The sequence below is a fragment of the Mesoplodon bidens genome (assembly GCF_964165515.1).
Source record: "Mesoplodon bidens genome assembly, chromosome: 3".
Taxonomy (NCBI): Eukaryota; Metazoa; Chordata; class Mammalia; order Artiodactyla; family Ziphiidae; genus Mesoplodon; species Mesoplodon bidens.
Genome location: NC_138178.1, coordinates 163,391,048 through 163,414,247, shown reverse-complemented (window position 1 = coordinate 163,414,247; position 23,200 = coordinate 163,391,048). Strand labels below are relative to the sequence as shown.

At 40.3% G+C, this 23,200-nt stretch overlaps 1 protein-coding gene across 2 annotated transcripts in view; it reads left to right on the top strand.

Annotated features, from left to right (window-relative positions):
* PTPN21 (protein tyrosine phosphatase non-receptor type 21) overlaps positions 1–10,209 on the top strand; it is a 67,462-nt gene extending 57,253 nt beyond the window's left edge. Inside the window, exons 14-19 of one of the 2 annotated variants that reach the window (XM_081226906.1) lie at positions 3,520–3,657; positions 4,528–4,749; positions 7,468–7,596; positions 7,786–8,020; positions 8,453–8,613; positions 8,842–10,209. In XM_081226906.1, coding sequence (XP_081083032.1) covers positions 3,520–3,657; positions 4,528–4,749; positions 7,468–7,596; positions 7,786–8,020; positions 8,453–8,613; positions 8,842–8,970 — 1,014 coding nt within the window. In that variant the 3' untranslated portion in view covers positions 8,971–10,209. Of the gene's footprint in view, positions 1–3,519; positions 3,658–4,527; positions 4,750–6,475; positions 7,332–7,467; positions 7,597–7,785; positions 8,021–8,452; positions 8,614–8,841 lie in introns of those variants that run through there. The other variant, XM_081226907.1, reaches the window with a different exon arrangement.
* The last annotated feature ends 12,991 nt before the right edge of the window (positions 10,210–23,200 follow it).

Genomic DNA, 23,200 nt, shown 5'->3' with positions numbered 1-23,200 from the left:
CGTGTCCACTCTGAGTCATCTGGCTTCCTTGCTCAGGCTCCTCCTTGCCCAGGGCTCCATTCCCTGTGCCCTGCGCTCCTGCCAAGTGAAAGTGATTAATTAGCCTATGCATTCTGTCTCCCAGGTGCTCCCAGTGTCCTGGCAGCTGGGGACTCCTCCCCCCCATTTTTGCTGGTGGGCATATTCAAGACCTGAGCGTGCGTCACAAATATGGTTCTCTAGTGTATTATTAGATCCTCTAAGATGCTATAGACAACTTCATAAGCAGGAGGAAAGTTCACACACTATTATAGTGGTTGTGAAATAGATCAGTGTACACAGACTCAAGCTACTGACAGTAGTGCCGTGAATTTAAACGTGTTTTCTTTTAATGGGTTTGAATTGTACATTTATTTTTAGTTTTTCTTGGGAGTACATTCTTACTCATCTGTCTGACAGTAAAGGCCAGTGTCTCAGGTTGGCTGAAGCGGAGGGCACAGGCTCACAATCAGTGACTCAGGGCAGGACAGGGTGTGGACGTGTCTCCCGAAGTAACTCTGCCTGAGTCCTGAGCCAGCTGCACGGGGCCCTCTCATAGTTGACACTCTTCACTGGTTACATCATGGATGTAGTTTTTATGTGTGACCTGAGTCTTTCCCCGAATGATACTTGTTTTGAGTAGAGTCCAGTATTCAAGCCTATTGTCCCTGGAGTTCTGAATGGCCCAGCAAATTCTGCTAAGTCTGAGGACTTTTATCGGTTTGGTTCTCTAAAAATACAAAATCTCCCCCTCATTGACTTTTAGACCTAATGAAATTATGTGATTGGATTATCCTTTTTCACCCCTTCTTTTCTCATAAGGGATCTCCCTACTTAAGGAATGTGAATGGCAGCTGTGGCCCAGGAGAAGGTACAGGACCTAAGAGTGGAAAACTTGGGTCTGAGTCTAGAACCTGCCATTCATTATTTCTCTGCCCAGTGGGCCGGGCCCTTTACACACCAGAGCCTCAGCTTCTCCATCCTTAACACAGGACGGTCACCCCTCCTCTGTCTGCTGTGGCGTTGTGTTAGGTCCCACATAGGGTTAGGCATGAAAAGTGCTTTCTAATTTCTATGATGCAGCATAACTGATTTTAATGCATGGTTTTTATTGTGTTGACCCTATTTGCCATGTATAAAGAGGCAGCTGTGTAACACTGGGCAAACAGCTTAATCTTTCTGACTCCCATTTTCTCATTTGTAACTGAGATGACCCCAGAGAGTTGTTGGGGGGAAATGCTCAGTCAAGTTTAACTCATTACTGTGAGGTGGCGTCATACATTTAACTTCCTGGCTTCCCAAGAGCTGAAGAGTCCAACTCTCTGCTAATCCTCTGACCCCCTTTCATAGTAACTCAGGGTGGCCATTATTTTAATTGTTACAGCAAGCAAATATACTAACGTGAATTATGGTTCTAGAGGTTTAGTATTAAAAACAGTGAAATAAATTGCAGATAAGCAGAAACATTTTAGAATTCTCCACCCATCTCCACCTGTGGTGACTTGATTGCTATCTGGAAAAGGTAGACTGGTTTGAGTGCTTGTGCATCTACATAAAGAGTTTTTGTTTCACCGTTAGTCTTATGTGGTGGTTCTGATATGAGAAATCATTGTACGGGTTGTACATTTAAAACCATGCTCTTGTACTCTGAGGGCTAAGTAAGGGGTATTTGAAGTGAGTTTTGACTATAAGCCCCTTTCTTCAAATACTGGCTTTAGGGCTTCCCTGGTGGTGCAGTGGTTAGGAATCCGCCTGCCAATGCAGGGGACACGAGTTCAAGCCCTGGTCCGGGAAGATCCCACATGCTGCGGAGCAACTAAGCCCATGCGCCACAACTACTGCACTCTAGAGCCCGCGAGCCACAGCTACTGAAGCCTGCACACCTAGAGCCCGTGCTCTGCAACAAAAGAAGCCACCACAATGAGAAGCCGGTGCACCGCAACGAAGAGTAGCCCCTGCTTGCCGCAACTAGAAAAAGCCCACGCGCAGCAATGAAGACCCAGCACAGCCAAAAATAAATAAAATAAAATTAATTTTTAAAAAAATTAAAAAAAAATACTGGCTTTAGAGCTGACCTTACCAATCACCCAACACATGTGTGCTGAGGCCTTTTGAGTCATTTTCAGGCCAAGCAGTGCTGGAGCCACCTCTGCTGGCTGGTGGGAGCTGAGTGTTAAATTTTCAGGCTCTTGTGAGGCCGCTGATGTTACTCTGGCAGATTGAAGTTAGCTGTGATGGGAGTATTTGTACCGTGGAACCTGGCAGACTTCATACATCAGAGCTGTTCCCACTCCCCCGCCACAAAGTCCATTGTTACACATTTACCTGCTTTCTGCACACCACTGTTTTCTGCACACATGAGAATCATGACGTTTTAGCCTAAGCAGGAACCTTTTAGTCTGTGTAGCCTCCCTCTCTCTCTCCAAGGCTGACAGAGCTGCAGTAAAGTTGATTTAATTTATGAGACAGAAGAGAGCTGCTGATTTCATTTATGAGATAGAACTGAGAAAACCATTTCTGTCACATTAGGGCTACAGTCGTGATAATTACTACGGCTTCCAAGGAGGTGTAGACTATTGAAGAAGACTTGGCATTCTCGGGCTCGTTTGCCTCAGAGAGCAAAATCATTGGCTTTAATAATAACTTTAGGAAACACCAGTTTTCAGGAGACAGAATCCCATCTGTGCCCTCTCCTGTACCCTCTCTTGGTATAATGATGGAGATTTCAGCCCTGATGTTCTCCTCATTTAAAAATATGGTGGTTCTAACGGCATTTACCAGGGGTGTGGTGAGCTAACCCACGTCACACAAGTCTGCAACAGAATGTAGAATACGATAGAGCCACCAGAGAAGACATTGAAAAAGAATGAATTTGTTTTTTTTTTTTTAATGTATAAAAAGCTTATTGCAGGGCTTCCCTGGTGGCGCCATGGTTGAGAGTCCGCCTGCCGATGCAGGGGACACGGGTTCGTGCCCCGGTCCGGGAGGATCCCACATGCCGCGGAGCGGCTGGGCCCGTGAGCCACGGCCGCTGAGCCTGCGCGTCCGGAGCCTGTGCTCCGCAACGGGAGAGGCCACAACAGTGAGAGGGCCGCCTACCGCAAAAAAAAAAAAGCTTATTGCAATGAGGTGACTACATTTAAAACCCTCTTTGTGGATTGCAGCTGATTTTTGTGTGTGTCACGGTTTGATATTCAGGAGTCCTGTGAAGGAATGCTGTCTGCTTGGAGCCTCATCTTTCATGAAACCAGTTGCATTTCAAAACCTTGTATCTGGATGACTTATCAGGGCTTTGGCCTTCAAAGGAGTGTCTTCCTCCTAATCTTTGTGAAACAAATTGTGTGTGTGTGTGTGTGTGTGTGTGTGTGGAGTGTAAGCTCTCCTGTGGTTGTTGGTTTAGGAGAACCCTCCCTCTGTTAACTGCCTTCAGTCCACTGAAATCTCTTTTCAGAGGGATTGTATTTGTGTATATTTGATATATACATACAAATATTTTTGTAGGGAATGAAAAAGAGCCGAGTAGATGCAAAAAAAATTGGTCCTCTCAAACTGGCTGCCCTAAACGGACTCTCCCTGTCTCGACTGCCTCTGCCTGATGAAGGAAAGGAGGTGCCTGCCAGAGCCACGAATGATGAGAGGGTATGTACCAGACCACGGGTCTGCACGCCTGCCCTGGAACAGCTGATACAGTGCTGCAGAGCTGCCTTCTTGAGATTTTACTGAATTTTCTAACACATTTGATAATTATAAATGAGTGTTAGGAATTTTGTCATCTGGCCTTCAAAACTGGGGCAAATTTATAGCTAATGTCTTAATAGATAGTTTCAGGCTAAATGTTGATTTTTGTCTGTTGGTTTCTGAATACTGTTCTTTACCTTCTTCTGGCTATGAAGTTAGAGGAAATGTGCAAATGCATATGAGTACACATAGGAAGGAAAGCAGATATCGACTGCTTTCATTACATCGAAAACTTAACAGTGAACGGTTACTGAATTTTTCAAAACTTCGTGACTGAGATGTATTTGCTATGAGGTTCTATTATATCAAAATTAGACAGGCATGAATTATGCTAAGGAAAAATTAATTTGCTTACAACTGGATCCTGGAGATAGTTTCCAATAATGTTTTCTGTTTTTTATATAATAAAATTGAAGCATTTGTTTGTAGAGGTTGGAATTGATTATCCTACTTTAGGATTTACTGTTCTCCAGGAGAATTTTCCATTCTTAGAGGGTCACATAATTGACTATAGATTTAGAGAAGATGAATTCAACGAATTGTTTTAGGCCAAGTTTACACAGAACTTTGCATCACGTTTCTCACCAATAAGATTATTTCATTTGTTCTTTTGTTGTTATGACTTGTTAAATTTAACTTTGGTTTCATCTAGAATTTTCAACATTAGATAATACTGGACTTGAAGCAGAAAACGAGATTTCAAGTGTACGGTCAAAACGCAGCTGTGGCATGGGACTGTATTCATATTATTCCTCACTTTCTATTTTTCAGTGTAAAATTCTGGAACAGCGGTTAGAACAAGGAATGGTATTCACAGAATATGAAAGAATTCTTAAAAAACGGCTCGTTGATGGGGAGTGCTCAACAGCACGACTCCCTGAAAATGCAGAAAGAAATCGGTTCCAAGATGTTCTTCCCTATGACGATGCCAGAGTGGAACTGGTCCCAACCAAAGAAAACAATACCGGTTACATCAACGCGTCACATATTAAGGTGAGGGGAATGTTTAGAGTGATACACAGGATGTGAAGTTTCCAGTTAAATTAGGAGAATGCTAAGAATTGTATTCATGTCTATTTTCTAAAAACATCCTAGTTTTGAACCGTTGGGACACACTGTACTGTAAGTTGGGAAATCCATACACCAAGGCTGGACACACAGTGTTTGCTCCCTCCATGTGTTGGATCCCTCTGCACCCAGCGTTGTTACCAGGACTCCGGGACCACTCATTTGTCTGACTGGAGAACTTTGTGCTTCTAAATCTGAAGACCTCTTTATAGCTCATAAATTCTCTCAAGAGCAGCTGAATTGCTAGTTTGTCCTTATCACATACCTACATGCATTTTTATGTAAAAGAAGTGTCTGGTGTTTACCAGAGCTTTTCCTTATGGTGATGCCATCTGTACTCTTTGCATACTCTTAGTCATTTTTTTTTTTAAGATTGTTAAAAGTTTAAGTACTTCCGTGCCTCCAGCCTTTCTAGCATTCTCCTAGTTTTAAATTTATTAATTAATTTATTTTTATTTTTTAGGCCACGTCGGGTCTTAGTTGCGGCACGAGGGATCTTCGTTGAGGCATACAGGATCTTTTGTTGTGGTGCGCCGGCTCTTCAATGCGGCGCATGGGCTTCCCTCTAGTTGTGGCGTGCGAGTTTTCTCTTCTCTGGTTGTGGCGCGCAAGCTCCAGGGTGTGTGGGCTCTGTAGTCGTGGCACGTGGGCTTAGTTGTCCTGCAGCAGGTGGGATGGATCTTAGTTCCCCGACCAGGGATCAAGCCCACGTCCCCTGCATTGGAAGGCAGATTCTTTACCACTGGACAACGAGGGAAGTCCCTCTTAATCATTTATTTTCTTTTGTAGCCATTAAATATTTTATAAAAACAATTTTTTTAATTAATTAGTTTATTTTTGGCTGTGTTGGGTCCTCGTTGCTGCGCACAGGCTTTTCTCTAGTTGCGGCGAGCGGGGGCTACTCTTCGTTGTGGTGCGCGGGCTTCTCATTGCGGTGGCTTCTCGTTGCAGAGCAAAGGCTCTAGGCGTGCGGGCTACAGTAGTTGTGACACGTGGGCTCTAGAGCACAGGCTCAGTAGTTGTGGCACATGGGCTTAGTTGCTCCACAGCATATGGGATCTTCCTGGACCAGGGATCAAACCCATGTCCCCTGCATTGGCAGGCGGATTCTTAACCACTGCGCCACCAGGGAGGTCCCCCTTTTAATCATTTTTAAATATCATTTTGTTCTTAAGCAGTGCTGCTTTTTCCCTGGAAACAATGTAATGCCGTTTAACTGGGGTAACGTTACACCCATTAAAATGGAAAAAGTGATGATTCACAACGGGAAGGTGAGAAAAGCCAGATGCTCTGTCTTCTCCATGCTGGTTGGAGAGTCAGTTCGTTGTTTTGGGAAGAAGAAATGTCCTTATAGTGAGTGAATGAGTAAGTGTCTATGGGCAGGTGTTATTTTCCTTCTTTCCCACATTTTATTTAGTTTGCAAGTGATGTTTGATGAGAGCCGTTTCACACTTAAGACTTTGTAGAGGCCCAGCAGTCTGCCTGTGAAAGCCACTACCCTTGATGGTCTTTGGGAATTTGTGCACAAGCTTTTTAAACATGGACATAAGTTATTTAAAAACTGAGCATCTCTTTGGAATAGCTTAGCCAGTCTCCCGTGACTGGGTGGATGAGGGTTGAATAACACTGTGGTTCTGTGGTGGTATTTCAGAATCTTCAGAGACAGCCCGAAGAACAGTGGAAAGAGTCTGACTTCAGAATTCGTGGGTCGACCACTTAGCAGTGTGGGACCTCGTTGTACTTATCTCTGAATAAGGAAGTGCTGACCTCCCCCCATTACGCACCCCATCAGATCCTTCCTCCCTGGTTTTTGTTCGCTGTGGTGCCTGGTGCCACCCACCACGGGCCCAGTGGGAGGATGGGGGTGTGACTCAGGCTGCAGCCTTAAATGGGGGCATGATTGGAAGGGTGCGTGGCCCAGGGTTTACACTCGGGGCACTCAGAAAGCGGTTATGGTCGTCACTCAGCAGTGGGGGGAGCCGAGATTTAACCCAGATTTCCTGACTACAAATCCTGTAATTATTATATTAGACTGTTTTCAAGAAGGTTAAATCCTAAGTGGAAATTTAGTATGGAGGGTGATCCTGACTCAGAAGTTCAGAGGTGAACTCCTTAGGTAGGAAGACTTTTTTCCCCTAGAAATTTGAAGTTTAACTTAGGTTTTGACTTACATTGCTAGTACTTGATCCAGTGTGTGTAGTACTTCACGAGGGAAAATTGTGTTTGAAATTTGGGATATGATGACGTTGATATTATTTTTATGAGAAGAACCTAACAGCAGCAATAACAATCATTTATTAAGAACCTATCATGTGCAGGGCACCATACATATTGGCTCACTTAATCCTGACAGCATGAGGGTAGGGAATATTTTTATTGTACAGATGAAAATTGAAATTTGGAGAGCTTAAGGAAATTGCCCTAGGTCATATAGATATTATGTGAATTCATAGCGCATACATTTATAAAGTTATCAGTAATGGAAATGGCACTAATAAGGAAAAAGAATAAGATAAAAGTCTTTATTTTTATTTATTCTGCTGAATATTTCAGTTTGCTTTTTTCATATTACCGTGAACAAACGTATATACATGTATGATACACATACATATTAATTTTTTTTAAAACCTTTTCTGATTTCAGGTCTCTGTCAGTGGAATTGAATGGGATTATATTGCCACTCAGGGACCCTTACAAAATACCTGTCAGGACTTTTGGCAGATGGTGTGGGAACAGGGCATTGCAATTATAGCAATGGTGACAGCAGAAGAGGTAAGTACTCATTTCTCTTAATTGATTTTCTCAGCCTCAGAAAAACAGTTTATGTTGATCATGTGTAATCCTGACTTTTAGAGAAAAGGGCAGGGTAAGGTTGCAGTTCTGAGTTTCAGACATGCTCTCTGTGAGGGGCATCCTTTGCTGGCTCTTGTATTGTGTTTTAACTGCACTTGTCTCTAACAGGAGGGTGGAAGGGAGAAGAGCTTTAGGTATTGGCCACGCCTTGGTTCCAGGCACAACACTGTCACCTATGGAAGGTTTAAGATCACCACCCGGTTCCGCACAGACTCGGGCTGCTATGCCACCACGGGCTTGAAGATGAAGCACCTTCTCACGGGGCAGGAGAGGACGGTGTGGCATCTCCAGTACACAGACTGGCCTGAGCATGGCTGTCCAGAGGACCTCAAGGGATTTTTATGTAAGTATCTTCATTCCCAGCACGGCCTTTGCCAGAGCTGTTAAATCCACCACAGAGAGGAAGCCTTGAGTTCCTGAAAAATTTCCTTTATGTTGTCCCATGTAAGCTGTGGGCTTGTTTTAAAATAAAAATTTCAAGTGTTTAGGGGAGGCTTAACAGAAGGGGTTTTAAAGCATAATTTGGTAATGAGTAGAATGCCATTACTGACTCCTAGAGAGTTTCTCCTTTTCATTTTGTAGATGAGAAGCCGGAAGCCCAGGAGGAGTCAGGGACTTGCCCAAGATCACACTGTCAGTTAATAGTTGGGGTTGGTTAATTGGCATCTGGTGCTGTGTATCAGGAGTTTTCTCAGTCAGTGGAGATGATCTGAAAATTGTCAATCCGATAGGCCTTAATCCCTTTGTGTTTTTCTGTTTCATTGATATTTCACAGCATACCTTGAAGAGATCCAGTCTGTTCGACGCCATACAAATAGTACAAGTGAACCAAAAAACCCCAACCCTCCGTTACTGGTCCACTGCAGTGCTGGCGTGGGACGGACTGGCGTCGTTATTTTGTCAGAGATCATGATTGCCTGTCTGGAACACAACGAGGTGCTTATTTCCTCTGCTGATGAGGGGAGAGGTGGGCTAGGCACAAGGCCGGGGAAGAGAGGGACCTAGTGACCTGACAGCTCTTTCTGAACAGACGTCCTCGGGGATTCTCTACTGAAGATGCTAAGGGAGAAAAGAGACCGTCTGCTTGAAGCCACATTTCTGCTAGGACGCTCCCGCCCCCGCCCAGGGTGTGCACTACCCTTATCAGTGCTTCTCTCATTCTAGGTGCTGGACATCCCACGGGTGCTGGACATGCTGAGGCAACAGAGAATGATGATGGTGCAGACCCTCTGCCAGTACACGTTCGTATACCGAGTTCTCATTCAGTTCCTGAAAAGCTCAAGGCTCATATAAGCTCCCACAACTTCCTACGGGGACCCGATCATGTGAAGCGTTTACAGCGGAAAAAAAAGAGTGCTTGCCGAACTCATGCTGTCTCCCCCACTCGATGCACATGGAGCGCTACAGCAGGACGTAAGTGACGGGATGAATGATGGCACATGGAAGGAAGTATGCAGAGCACGAGGCTGAAGAGGGGGTTTAACCTGGGAAAGATGCCGAAGAGGAAGGACTTGGTTCTGAGGGCGTTGCCCTGCTCCAATCTGTCCTATTTGCAGTACTTGCACACATTTGGAGATTGTATTTTCTAGGTAGTTCTCTAGTTCGCTGAAGCTACGCTGGGCAATTCTGGCAATCACTAAGGCGTATAGGTGTCTATCTTAAACGAGTTTTTGATAATGGAATTTTATTTTATGACTCAAATATTTGGGGTTTTCTTCTTAAGAAACTGAACTTTCCATGGGGATGATCCACAGATGTGAGTAGTTCCTATATAACTTTGTATTTAAAACTATGTTATTATCTTTTGTTATTTTTAAAAAATCTTGGGTAGTTAACAATGTAGTTACCAAACCCCAAACTACAAGAAGAATCTAAAAGTGTTATTTTGAAACAAAGAAAACATTTTTATATTCAGAAAATTTTTTATCCTAAAAATTCTATATATTTGTACCTTCTGTATTTTCCAAACAAGACTTCAGCTCATTAAGGTACTGAGATGAGTCAGTTAATGTAAGTTAAAGTTGGGAATGAAGGCACATTATTTTAAATGTATGAAAATAATCAGATTCACTATTTTTTTTCAGTATTATTCATAAACCCAAATGAGTTTGATTTTATTGGTTGAAAATGAAGTGAAAAACAGTTGCATAAGATGGTTTTAAGCACTTTTTTTTGTTGAAAACAATAAATCTGAGTTTTTAATATATGTGTTGCTTTATAGGTGAAACAGTAACAACGGACATACTGAAAGTGTTTTGGAAGAGATCAGGAATGTGTATGTAGGGTGACTAGGACAAGAGTAAGTGCAGTGTAAACGCAAGATGGTGAATGCAAGCTGCCTTTGTCTTTACAGAAAATGCAGTGTTATCTATACTCAGACTGAGATGCTGGCATGGGGAGTGGGGGGCTTGGGAAGAGTCTGGGGGCTGACCCCCCAAGGAAGGTATCCCCAGGAAATTCAGGGCCCATCACTGGCAGTGACTCGCTCTGTTTCCTTGAAGTTCTTCCACCTGCACCTCTCTTCTTTTTTTTTAACAAATCAGGTTTATATGATGATTAAAAGAAGCCTTGGGGGGCTTCCCTGGTGGCGCAGTGGTTGAGAGTCCGCCTGCCGATGCAGGGGACGCGGGTTCGTGCCCCGGTCTGGGAAGATCCCACATGCCGCGGAGCGGCTGGGCCCGTGAGCCATGGCTGCTGAGCCTGCGCGTCCGGAGCCTGTGCTCTGCAAGGGGAGAGGCCACAACAGTGAGAGGCCCGCCTACCGCAAAAAAAAAAAAAAAAAAAAAAAAAAAAAAAAAAAAAAAAAAAAAAAAAAGAAGCCTTGGGGCTTCCCTGGTGGCGCAGTGGTTGAGAGTCCGCCTGCCGATGCAGGGGACATGGGTTCGTGCCCCTGTCCGGGGAGATCCCACATGCCGCAGAGTGGCTGGGCCCATGAGCCATGGCCGCTGAGCCTGCGCGTCCGGAGCCTGTGCTCTGCAACGGGAGAGGCCACAGCAGTGAGAGGCCCGCGTACCGCAAAAAAAAAAAGAAAAAAAAAAGCCTTGAAGAGGCTTTATTTTCTTTTGGTTGAAAGAAGGGAAGTGTTAGTAATAGTCTTACCTCATCTCCCAAAACCGCAGCCCAGACTTGCGGGGCCCCCGAGATGACTGTGGTGTTCAAGATGTACCGGAACTTTGGCTCCTTAATCCTCTAACTTCACACCTGAGGTCAACTTTAGCTCCGCTCCCGGCAATCCCATGTAGGCCCATCCCAGGGGGCAGGAGCAGGCCAGGCTGGCATGGCCTGGTCACGTGGGGGCTGAAGAGGTAAGGATGGACGAACTGGTCCGGTTAGCTGAGCAGCCGTCTCTTCCTTCCTTCTTGAGGCTGCGTCTCCACAACACAGAGCTTCTGAAATGTCAGACCCAGGATTATTTCCCCAAATTACAATATCCTAGGGATAGTTCTGATTCCCGTGTTAACTCCTAAAGCAGTTTAACTCATTGTTGTCACCGCTAAGTGTGTGTCGTTAGCTGTAAGGCAGGATTTCCTTTATACGGTGTGTGTATCTGCCGAACTCTGACCCAGAAACCAACCACCTGAGAAGAAAATTCCGACGGTATTGATGAAAATGAATATTGAAAGTGGGCATGTTTCTCACTTGGGAACAAAGAATTGATTGTAAATCTAAAATTGTTTAAAGAACAATAGACCCAAGTGCAAATATTCAGGAAGAGCTCCCCAGGAGAATGGAATAAGAGTTTTTTATTGTAATATTTCCCATCTCCACACCGCGTAGAGTGTTTCTGATGCTTTTTTTCTTCCATGGTACGTTTTTTTTAAAATGCTTTTCTGTCAGGTTTAAACATTTTGAAGTGTCCCATTGACAAGAACATACTGTAAAACAAAATCTAAAGAGTAATATATGGTATGTTTGTGTTCCTGTTGTAATAATTGGATTATAAGAAAATTACTTATGAGGGCTAAATTACACTGTATAAATGTCACTCTTAAAACTCGCATGTTTGACATAGCTTCTAAGACCCATGTAATTTTTTGTGTCCCTTTTGAATTTTTAAACTTTTAATTAAGTTAGTGAATATGGAAGTATTTCTGAATAAAAATAAATCTACATTACTAGACTTCGAAGTAATGTGATTTTCAAGAGCAAACTGTAGAACACTGAGGTTTCCATAGGCTCACCACGTCTGAGTTGAGGATGTTCTGTCCGCCAAACTTACACAGTGCTTCAGTATTTTAGTGTCTTTTAGTTCGTTGATATTCTTAATTTCATATCAAAATTACCAAAATATACGTTTTCACAAACAGTAGGTTATAAACCAGTGTTTTCCACTGATCATTGTTGGCATCTCTGGCATCAGTTTTCCTGATTAGTGGACTCTTTTGATAAAATACTCTAGTTGGTAGTTTTGAACACAGGAAGTATTCATTTTAGAGTATCATTTGAAATGTTAATTGCAATCATTATTACATATATTCTTCTGGAACATCTACTGTGAAATATTCAGAAAACCCTAGAATTTAGCCTTTGAAACATTTTGGCAGGATTAAAACAGAAGCTGTGCTTCCTTAGAAATTCCCAGAAAGACCAAGGTCTAGGCAGAAACCCAGAGGAGGAGTGTAGGACGGAGTGATGACAGCATGGCATGGCCAACTTTTTTGTGAAGCTTTCGTCATGAGAAGAGACATCATTTCAAATGGGTTGATAAGTTAATGTTCACAATATTAAGAAAATATAAATGTCCATATTATACATAATATGAAACTTTACATGTATTAAAATATAAAGAATTACTGTTTATTGTAAATCATTTAAAAAATCAGACATTTTAAAGGAATTCTTTTAGATGTAAATTTAGGGAATTTGCTTTCCATCAAGATTTCATGTGGAATAAGCCAAACCATCTCTTTCCAGTTTAAAGTTTATTAAAATAATCCAAATTGGAGGGGGCTCTTTTTTTGAATTGAGGGATAGACATTTCAAAAATAGAGGAATCGATACTTGAGGAATTTGCCTGGAAAAACGGTTCTCGAAAGAACATGAGTTTTTCAAATTCCTGAGATAAGGGCTCCATTTACCCTAAGTAGCTATAATTACTTATAAAAAATGAGGAAAAATCAGAAAGTCTGGTTGTTTAAGGTTTGCATGTGTTAGGGGTGGGTGGATAGAGGATTTCAGAACACATTTGAAGGGGTCCTTGGGTTGTTAAAGTGGCATAGTTTTCTATATAGTTCAGGTAGTTCCCAAATAAGAATTAATGCCGTAGAAGATCAGATATATGTTAAATTATTGAGAGTATTGTTTACAAGGGGAAATATTGCTATAAGTGGGTATCAACTTTCTTGGTTTGCCCTCCCAAAGCTTATTTAAACCACAGGGGCTCCGAAAGGTAGACAGTGGTGGTCAACTCCCCGTCATCCGTACTCTAAGAAAAATACACAGCAGCTTTCCTCCCTACTGCACCCTGCTGGTGAGAGCACAGAGCGTTCTCTCTGGGTCTGCCGGGCAGTGGGGACAGGGCCTCAGCAAGCAGCTGGAGTCACATTGATCCAGTGTTCCATGAAAGAATTCCACATAACATTAATGTCCCATCATTTGCCTCAGCAACTTGAGTGGCACCTGAAGAGTAAGGAACGGCATGGGATATATGATGAAGATGAGCAGGGACGCTGCCTCTGAGACTGCCTGTGAGGCGGGGCGGGGAGAAGGAGGATGAATTGGCAGTGCCTCCCCCGTACCTTTCCTGTTTCCGTTTACGTGTCTACCTTTGGATTGTCACTGGCCTGAAATGGGAAGTAGAAGATGGGCCTGGATCAAGAAGGAAGTATGAGGTCTGCAGCACCCAGCTGAGGAAGCAGCAGTTCCAAGGCAAATACTCCCACGTAAAGAGTACCTCTAGGTCACATGTATATGATTAGGGCCTGGCTGCACACCATATTTCCAAAAATGTTTAAATTAAAATACTTAGTTTTAAAAAACTAGAGTAAATCTGAACTTTGTCCAATATGTTGCTCGGTTAGGAAAGAGGTAGTAACCATATACTTATTTTAAATTATCCTTTAATATTATAAATAAGTATAAATGAGTGATAAGAAAGGAGTAATGGTTTGAACTACCTGTAGAACTAACAGTTTGGCGAGCGTAGTTACAAATTTTTGAAAATTACTTATTAGGTAGATATTTTGATCATTATTCCTTCCATTAAATATGACTGTGGTGTGTCACATAAAAGGACCATTTAAAATTTCGAGGATGCTTTCTTTGGCTTTGAATCTATAATGTAGTGTACCCATACTGGCTATAGCAGTACATGATTCCAGTGTAATAAATCTGCAATTTTAAACTGAACTGGTAGGGGGGTTTTAAACTGTGTATAAAGACCAGTACTTTATTTTGGTTGTCACGACCGACATTTTAAGTGCGCCTGTGTAGTTTAAATTCACGCTCTAAAAGCTTGGTGAAGAAAAGATGTACAGTATTCACTCTTAGGAACAGGTCTGTGCTACCAAAGAAATTCAGAAGGTTGGATTATCTGGGTTTTCCAGAACATGAACCTGTCGATCCTCATTTTGGGGGGTAGGTTGATGAGACTAGTACAGATTTAATGGTAACTGGCTTTTCACTTCCACCTGCTCATTTATCAGCTGAGGAAAACTGAACAAGTAAATGGGAAATAGAAGTTCAGTTACTCATTTTTCATAAGAGTGCAAGTATCGCAGGTCAGACTGCTATCATAAATGCTGAGACTGTCCAAACATTTTTTTCCAGAAATTTATTAGAAATCACATGAAAGTAATGGACCATTGAATGAGACAAATCTTTTGTTACTTACTTTATAGTAATATTTATTGAAATGTAATTTAATCTTAGAGTTAAGTGTCCTAAAAGGATCTAATGGTTTTGTAGTTTTACTGGAATAATACCGCACTGGTTCAGTCTAACAAATAACCTGATAAAAAGTAAATATTCTCCAGGGGTGACGAACTTATTTCCAGACAGATTTAATAAAAACAAGATTAAAAGTAATATAAAATCTTAAGCCCACAAAACAAAAAGGTGAAATAAAAAAACAGAAGGAAAAAATGCTATAATTTGTGACAACTTTTAGATTAGTAGTGCTCTAGTGGGTTGTTTTTGCATAGTTTGGTTTTGTGACCCAATAGAGGAGTTGAAGTAGTTATTGTACAGGGATGATTCTTAATGTTTTTGAAGATTTTCTGTTAGTTTAGACTCTCCATATTAGATTTTTTTTTCATTTCTATATTAAAAGTAAGCAGCTTAATTTCTTGTAGAATTGAGCTATTACACAATTATCAGTGTATTCAATTTCTAAACAACACATTGAAAATGAGGAGAAAGAAAAATATTTTTAGAAATATTAAGCCTTAAAAAAACTTGGTTGCACAGTAAACCTTACTCAAAAGATTGGCACTGGGCCATTAGAATATATTTTTGCTTTTTACTGTATTCTCAAGTAATTTTTTACATTAAAATATAAAACACTTAGTTTTTATCATGCAAATGTTAAATATTTTCCTATAAAAACACCCTAATGTTTCACTCTTGTGCTTAAAAGAGGGAGATATTTTGAATTCTAATGATGCTATTTAGTTCAGATGAAGAATTACACTGCAACAGAACATAAATTTGTTGTATATTTCTTTGTTAAAAACTGAAGCAATCCAAGCCCTACCCATAGTAAAGCTAGCAAAGCATAGTTTAAAAATGAATATCTAGATAACAAGTCTATTTAAATAAAAATTCCAACAGTAGTTAATATGACTTAATCATCCTAAGAAACTTAAAAATTTGGAGAAAATTTTTATGAAATACATTTCCTCAGAAAGTTGCCCTATAATTCAAACAATGCACTGGGAATTCTACCTTTTTGAAATCAGGTTGTATACATAGTTGTCTAGTATTTTCTAGTTTAAAAAGCCATTTTATGTGCTACTGTCTGATGATCAATAATGTAAAAATGTATAATCAGAAGAGCTTAAATCTTCTAAACTGTCTGTCATTGGTTTGGAAAAGTGTGTACATTTAATGGGCAAAAAAGTTTGAATGAATGTAATATATGTGAAATGAATATATTATAGTCTATTTTTGCCATAAAAATAAATATTGAAGCGAGATACGATTTGTGTGTGAATAGTTCAATTAAAGCTTTTGTTTGTTTGTTTGTTTTGTTTTATAATTTTAGATCTGATCGCAAAGAGGCATATAATTAGTCTCATTTCCCCAGTGGGTTATTTTAAATTATGTTCCAGACAATAGATGTTTCTTTTAGTAGTTGTCAGTCTGTCATCACACATCTCCACCATCATCAATCACTTACGAGTTAGAATGCATCTTATCAAAACAGCCAACTTCATTAATCAGGACATTTGTGGAACAATTAATATATTTGAAGAAAAAATATTTATGTACTTCCCAGCAGGTTGGCAGAGCTCCTCACACTATCATCCCTGTAGTGGAACTTACTGTTATTAGTTGAATGTCCACTTCATTTATTAGTGGGGCTGTTTCTGGACCAGCAACATTGGAAACGTGTTAAAATGCAGATTCTTGAAGTACATCCCAGGTCTGAAAATTCTGAATCAGAAGCTATGGGCATGGGGCCCAGAAATCTGCCTTAACCAAGGTCTCCAGATGATTCTGATGTACATTAAAGTGAGAGAACTACTGCTTTAGTTATTAAAAAGCCGTAGGTGTTCAATATAGACCACAACTTGGGATTCATTACATAGCCAGTCTACAATGAATAGGCACTAAGGTTTATTTAGGCAATTTTTATTAGGTTAATGATATTTACAATTGTGGTAGACTGATGGGCCCCCAAAGATGTCCATGTTCTATTCCCCTGAAGTTGTGAATGTTATCTTACATGGCAAAAGGGACTCTGCAGGTGTGATTAAATCAAGGTTCTTGAGATGAGGACATTGTCCTGGATTATCCATGTGGGCCCAAAGTAACCACAGGGTCTTTCTACAGGGGAGGCAGGAGGGTCACATTGAGCAGAGATCTGATGACGGAAGCAGAGGTGAGAGAGATTTAAGGATGCTAAATGGCTGGGCTTGAAGATGGAGGAAGGGGCCACAAGTGAAGAAATGCAGGCAGCCTCTAAAAACTGGAAAAGGTAAGAAACATTCTCCCCTAGAGCCTCCAAGAAGATGCTAGGTGTGTGCTTATCATATATGGCCTTTATTATGTTGCAGTATGTTCCTTCTATACCCGTTGGGTATGATGTCAGCTGTGGTCTTGTCATATATGGTCTTTATTAGGTTGAGGTATGTTGTTCCCTTTATACTCTGTTGAGTTTTTTTTTAATCATAAATAGATGTTGAATTTGACAAAAGCTTTTTCTGCATCTATCAAGATGATCATGATTTTTAAAAAATAAATTTATTTATTTATGGCTGCGTTGGGTCTTCATTGCTGCGTGCAGGTTTTCTCTAGTTGTGGTGAGCGGGGGCTACTCTTCATTATGGTGTGTGGGCTTCTCATTGTGGTGCTTGTTGCAGAGCATGGGCTCTAGGCACACAGGCTTCAGTATTTGTGGCACGCAGGCTCCGTAGTTGGGGCTCACCAGCTCTAGAGTGCAGGTTCAGTAGTTGTGGCGCCCAGGCTTAGTTGCTCTGTGGCATGTGGGATCTTCCCGGACCAGGGCTTGAACCCATGTCTCCTGCATTGGCAGGTGGATTCTTAACCACTATGCCACCAGGGAAGTCTGATGATCATATGATTTTTATTCTTCAGTATGTTAATGTGGTGTATCACATTGATAGATATGTGGATATTGAACCAGCATACATCCCTGAGATAAATCCCACTTGATTATGGTGTATTATCATTTTAACATGATGTTGCGTTCAGTTTGCCAGTATTTTGTTGAGGATTTTTGCATCTATGTTCATCAGTGATATCGGCCTGTAATTTTTTTGTGTGTGTCTGATATCATTGTCCTTTTTGGTATCAGGGTAATGCTGGCCTCATAGAATGAATTCAGAAGCATTCCTTCTGCAATTTTTTGGGACTAGTTTGAGAGAGATAGGTGTTAGCTTTTCTCTAAGTGTTTGGTAGAATTCACTTGTGAAGCCATCTGGTCCTGGACTTTTGTTTGTTGAGAGTTGTTTTCATTACTGATTCAATTTCATTACTGGTAATTGGTCTGTTCACATTTTCTGTTTGTTCCCGGTTCAGTCTTGGGAGATTGTATATTTCTAGGAATTTGTTCATTTCTTCTAGGTTGTCCATTTTATTGGCATATAGTTGTTTGTAGTAACCTCTTATGATCTTTGTATTTCTCTGGTGTCAGTTGTAACATTTTTCATTTCTAATTTTATTGATTGGGCTCTCTTTTTTTCTTGAGCTTTGTTAAAGGTTTATCAATTTTGTTTTTCTTTTCAAAGAACCATCTCTTCATTTCATTGATGTTCTCTATTGTTTTTTTAGTCTCTCTTTCATTTATTTCTGCTCTGATCTTTATGATTTCTTTCCTTCTACTAACTTTGCATTTTGTTTGCTTTTCTTTTTCTTTTACACTGAAGGATGTACTCCTTCAGTGTAAGGTTAGGTTGTTTATTTGATATTTTTGTTTCCTGAAGTAAGTTTGTATTGCTATAAACTTTCTTCTTCGAACTGCTTTTGCTGTGTCACATAGATTTTGGATCATTGTGTTTTCATTTGTCTTCAGGTATTTTTTGATTTCCTCAGTGATCTATTGGTTGTTTAGTAGCATATTGTTTAGCATATTGTCTACAAACCATGTGTTTGTATTTTTGCAGTTTTTTTCTTTTGGTTGATTTCCTGTCTCATAGCATTGTGGTTGGAAAAGATGCTTGATATGATTTCTATTTTCTTAAATTTACTGAGGCTTGCTTTGTGGCCTAGCATATGATCTAGCCTGGAGAACGTTTCATGTGCATTTGAAAAGAATGTGTATTCTGCTTTTTAAAAATATATTTATTTATTTAGGCTGTGTTGGGTCTTAGTTGTGGCACACGGGACCTTTCATTGTGGCACATGGTCTCTTCATTGCAGTGCGCGGGCTTCTCTCTAGTTTTGGTGCACAGGCTCTAGGGTGCATGGGCTCAGTAGCTGCAGTGTGTGGGCTTAGTTGTCCTGCAGCATGTGGGATCTTAGTTCCTCAACCAGGGATCGAACTTATGTCCCTTGCATTGGAAGGTGGCTTCTTAACCACTGGACCACCAGGGAAGTCCCCTGTATTCTGCTGCTTTTGGATGGGATGTTGTATATATATTATGTCCGTCTGGTTTAATGTGTTAAGGCCAGTGTTTTCCTATTGATTTTCAATGTAAGTGAAAATTGATGTAAGTGGATTGTTAAAGTTCCCTACTAGTATTGTGTTACTGTCCGTTTCTTCCTTTGTTTTTGTTAATACTTGCTTTATGTATGTAGGTGCTCCTATGTTGGGTGCATATATATTTACAATTGTTATATCTTCTTCTTGTATTGCTCCTTTGATTGTTATGTAATGTCTTTGTCTCTTCTAACTCTTTGTTTTAAAGTCTATTTTGTCTGATATAAGCATTGCTACCCTGGTTTTATTTTGATTTCCATTTGCATCGAATACCTTTTTCCATCCCCTTACTTTCAGTCTGTGTGTGTCTTTAGATTTGAAGTAGGTCTCTGTAGGCAGCATATGTATGGGTCTTGTTTTAGTATCCATCCAGGCACTCTATGTCTTTTTTTTTTTTATTAGTTTCTGCTTTATAACAAAGTGAATCAGTCATACATATACATCTGTTCCCACATCCCTTCCCTCATGCATCTCCCTCCCTCCCACCCTCCCCATCCCACCCCTCCAGGCGGTCACAAAGCACCGAGCTGATCTCCCTGTGCTCTGCGGCTGCTTCCCACTATCTATCTACCTTACGTTTGGTAGTGTATATATGTCCATGCCTCGCTTTTGCTTTGTCACAGCTTACCCTTCCCCCTCCCCATATCCTCAAGTCCATTCTCAAGTAGGTCTGTGTCTTTATTCCCGTTTTACCCCTAGGTTCTTCATGACATTTTTTTTTAAATTCCATATATATGTGTTAGCATACGGTATTTGTCTTTCTCTTTCTGACTTACTTCACTCTGTGTGACAGACTCTAGGTCTATCCACCTCATTACAAATAGCTCAGTTTCGTTTCTTTTTATGGCTGAGTAATATTCCATTGTATATATGTGCCACATCTTCTTTATCCATTCATCTGATGATGGACACTTAGGTTGTTTCCAGCTCCGGGCTATTGTGAATAGAGCTGCAATGAACATTTTGGTACATGTCTCTTTTTGAATTATGGTTTTCTCAGGGTATATGCCTAGTAGTGGGATTGCTGGGTCATATGGTAGTTCTATTTTTAGTTTTTTAAGGAACCTCCATACTGTTCTCCATAGTGGCTGTACCAATTCACATTCCCACCAGCAGTGCAAGAGTGTTCCCTTTTCTCCACACCCTCTCCAGCATTTATTGTTTCTAGATTTCTTGATGATGGCCATTCTGACTGGTGTGAGATGATATCTCATTGTAGTTTTGATTTGCATTTCTCTAATGATTAATGATGTTGAGCATTCTTTCATATGTTTGTTGGCAGTCTGTATATCTTCTTTGGAGAAATGCCTATTTAAGTCTTCTGCCCATTTTTGGATTGGGTTGTTTGTTTTTTTGCTATTGAGCTGCATGAGCTGTTTATAAATTTTGGAGATTAATCCTTTGTCAGTTGCTTCATTTGCAAATATTTTCTCCCATTCTGAGGGTTGTCTTTTGGTCTTGTTTATGGTTTCCTTTGCTGTGCAAAAGCTTTGAAGTTTCATTAGGTCCCATTTGTTTATCTTTGTTTTTATTTCCATTTCTCTAGGAGGTGGGTCCAAAAGGATCTTGCTGCGATTTATGTCATAGAGTGTTCTACCTATGTTTTCCTCTAAGAGTTTGATAGTTTCTGGCCTTACATTTAAGTCTTTAATCCATTTTGAGCTTATTTTTGTGTATGGTGTTAGGGAATGATCTAATCTCAAAGTTTTACATGTCCCTGTCCAGTTTTCCCAGCACCACTTATTGAAGAGGCTGTCCTTTCTCCACTGTACATTCCTGCCTCCTTTATCAAAGATAAGTTGGCCATATGTGCGTGGGTTTATCTCTGGGCTTTCTATCCTGATCCACTGATCTATCTTTTTGTTTTTATGCCAGTACCACACTCTCTTAATTACTGTAGCTTTGTAGTATAGTCTGAAGTCAGGGAGCCTGATTCCTCCAGCTCCGTTTTTCGTTCTCAAGATTGCTTTGGCTATTCGGGGTCTTTTGTTTTTCCAAACAAATTTTGAAATTTTTTGTTCTAGTTCTGTGAAAAATGCCAGTGGTAGTTTGATAGGGATTGCATTGAATCCGTAGATTGCTTTGGGTAGTAGAGTCATTTTCACAATATTGATTCTTCCAATCCAGGAGCATGGTATATCTCTCCATCTATTTGTATCATCTTTAATTTCTTTCATCAGTGTCTTATAATTTTCTGCATACAGGTCTTTTGTCTCCTTAGGTAGGTTTATTCCTAGATATTTTATTCTTTTTGTTGCAATGGTAAATGGGAGTGTTTTCTTGATTTCATTTTTAGATTTTTCATCATTAGTGTACAGGAATGCCAGAGATTTCTGTACATTAATTTTGTATCCTGCTACTTTACCAAATTTATTGATTAGCTCTAGTAGTTTTTCGGTAGCATCTTTAGGATTCTCTATGTATAGTATCATGTCATCTGCAAACAGTGACAGCTTTACTTCTTCTTTTCCAATTTGGATTCCTTTTATTTCCTTTTCTTCTCTGATTGCTGTGGCTAAAACTTCCAAAACTAGGTTGAATAAGAGTGGTGAGAGTGGGCAGCCTTGTCTTGTTCCTGATCTTAGTGGAAATGGTTTCAGTTTTTCACCATTGAGGACAATGTTGGCTGTGGGTTTGTCATATATGGCCTTTATTATGTTGAGGAAAGTTCCCTCTATGCCTACTTTCTGCAGGGTTTTTATCATAAATGGCTGTTGAATTTTGTCGAAAGCTTTCTCTGCATCTATTGAGATGATCATATGGTTTTTCTCCTTCAATTTGTTAATATGGTGTATCACGTTGATTGACTTGCGTATATTGAAGAATCCTTGCATTCCTGGAATAAACCCCACTTGATCATGGTGTATGATCCTTTTAATGTGCTGTCGGATTCTGTTTGCTAGTATTTTGTTGAGGATTTTTGCATCTATGTTCATCAGTGATATTGGCCTGTAGTTTTCTTTCTTTGTGACATCCTTGCCTGGTTTTGGTATCAAGGTGATGGTGGCCTCATAGAATGAGTTTGGGAGTGTTCCTTCCTCTGATATTGTTTGGAAGAGTTTGAGAAGGATGGGTGTTAGCTCTTCTCTAAATGTTTGATAGAATTCGCCTGTGAAGCCATCTGGTCCTGGGCTTTTGTTTGATGGAAGATTTTTAATCACAGTTTCAATTTCCGTGCTTGTGATTGGTATATTCATATTTTCTATTTCGTCCTGAGTCAGTCTTGGCAGGTTGTGCATTTCTAAGAATTTGTCCATTTCTTCCAAGTTGTCCATTTTATTGGCATAGAGTTGCTTATAGTAATCTCTCATGATCTTTTGTATTTCTGCAGTGTCAGTTGTTACTTCTCCTTTTTCATTTCTAATTCTATTGATTTGAGTCTTCTCCCTTCTTTTCTTGATGAGTCTGGCTAATGGTTTATCAATTTTGTTTATCTTCTCAAAGAACCAGCTTTTAGTTTGGTTGATCTTTGCTATCGTTTCCTTCATTTCTTTTTCATTTATTTCTGATCTGATCTTTATGATTTCTTTCCTTCTGCTAACTTTGGGGGTTTTTTGTTCTTCTTTCTCTAATTGCTTTAGGTGCAGGGTCAGGTTGTTTACTCGAAATGTTTCCTGTTTCTTAAGGTGGGATTGTATTGCTATAAACTTCCCCCTTAGAACTGCTTTTGCTGCGTCCCATAGGTTTTGGGCCGTCGTCTCTCCATTGTCATTTGTTTCTAGGTATTTTTTTATTTCCTCTTTGATTTCTTCAGTGATCACTTCGTTATTAAGTAGTGTATTGTTTAGCCTCCATGTGTTTGTATTTTTTACAGATCTTTTCCTGTAATTGATGTCTAGTCTCATAGCATTGTGGTCAGAAAAGATACTTGATACAATTTCAATTTTCTTAAATTTACCAAGGCTTGATTTGTGACCCAAGATATGATCTATCCTGGAGAATGTTCCATGAGCACTTGAGAAAAATGTGTATTCTGTTGTTTTTGGATGGAATGTCCTATAAATATCAACTAAGTCCATCTTGTTTAATGTATCATTTAAAGCTTGTGTTTCCTTATTTATTTTCATTTTGGATGATCTGTCCATTGGTGAAAGTGGGGTGTTAAAGTCCCCTACTATGATTGTGTTACTGTCGATTTCCCCTTTTATGGCTGTTAGTATTTGCCTTATGTATTGAGGTGCTCCTATGTTGGGTGCATAA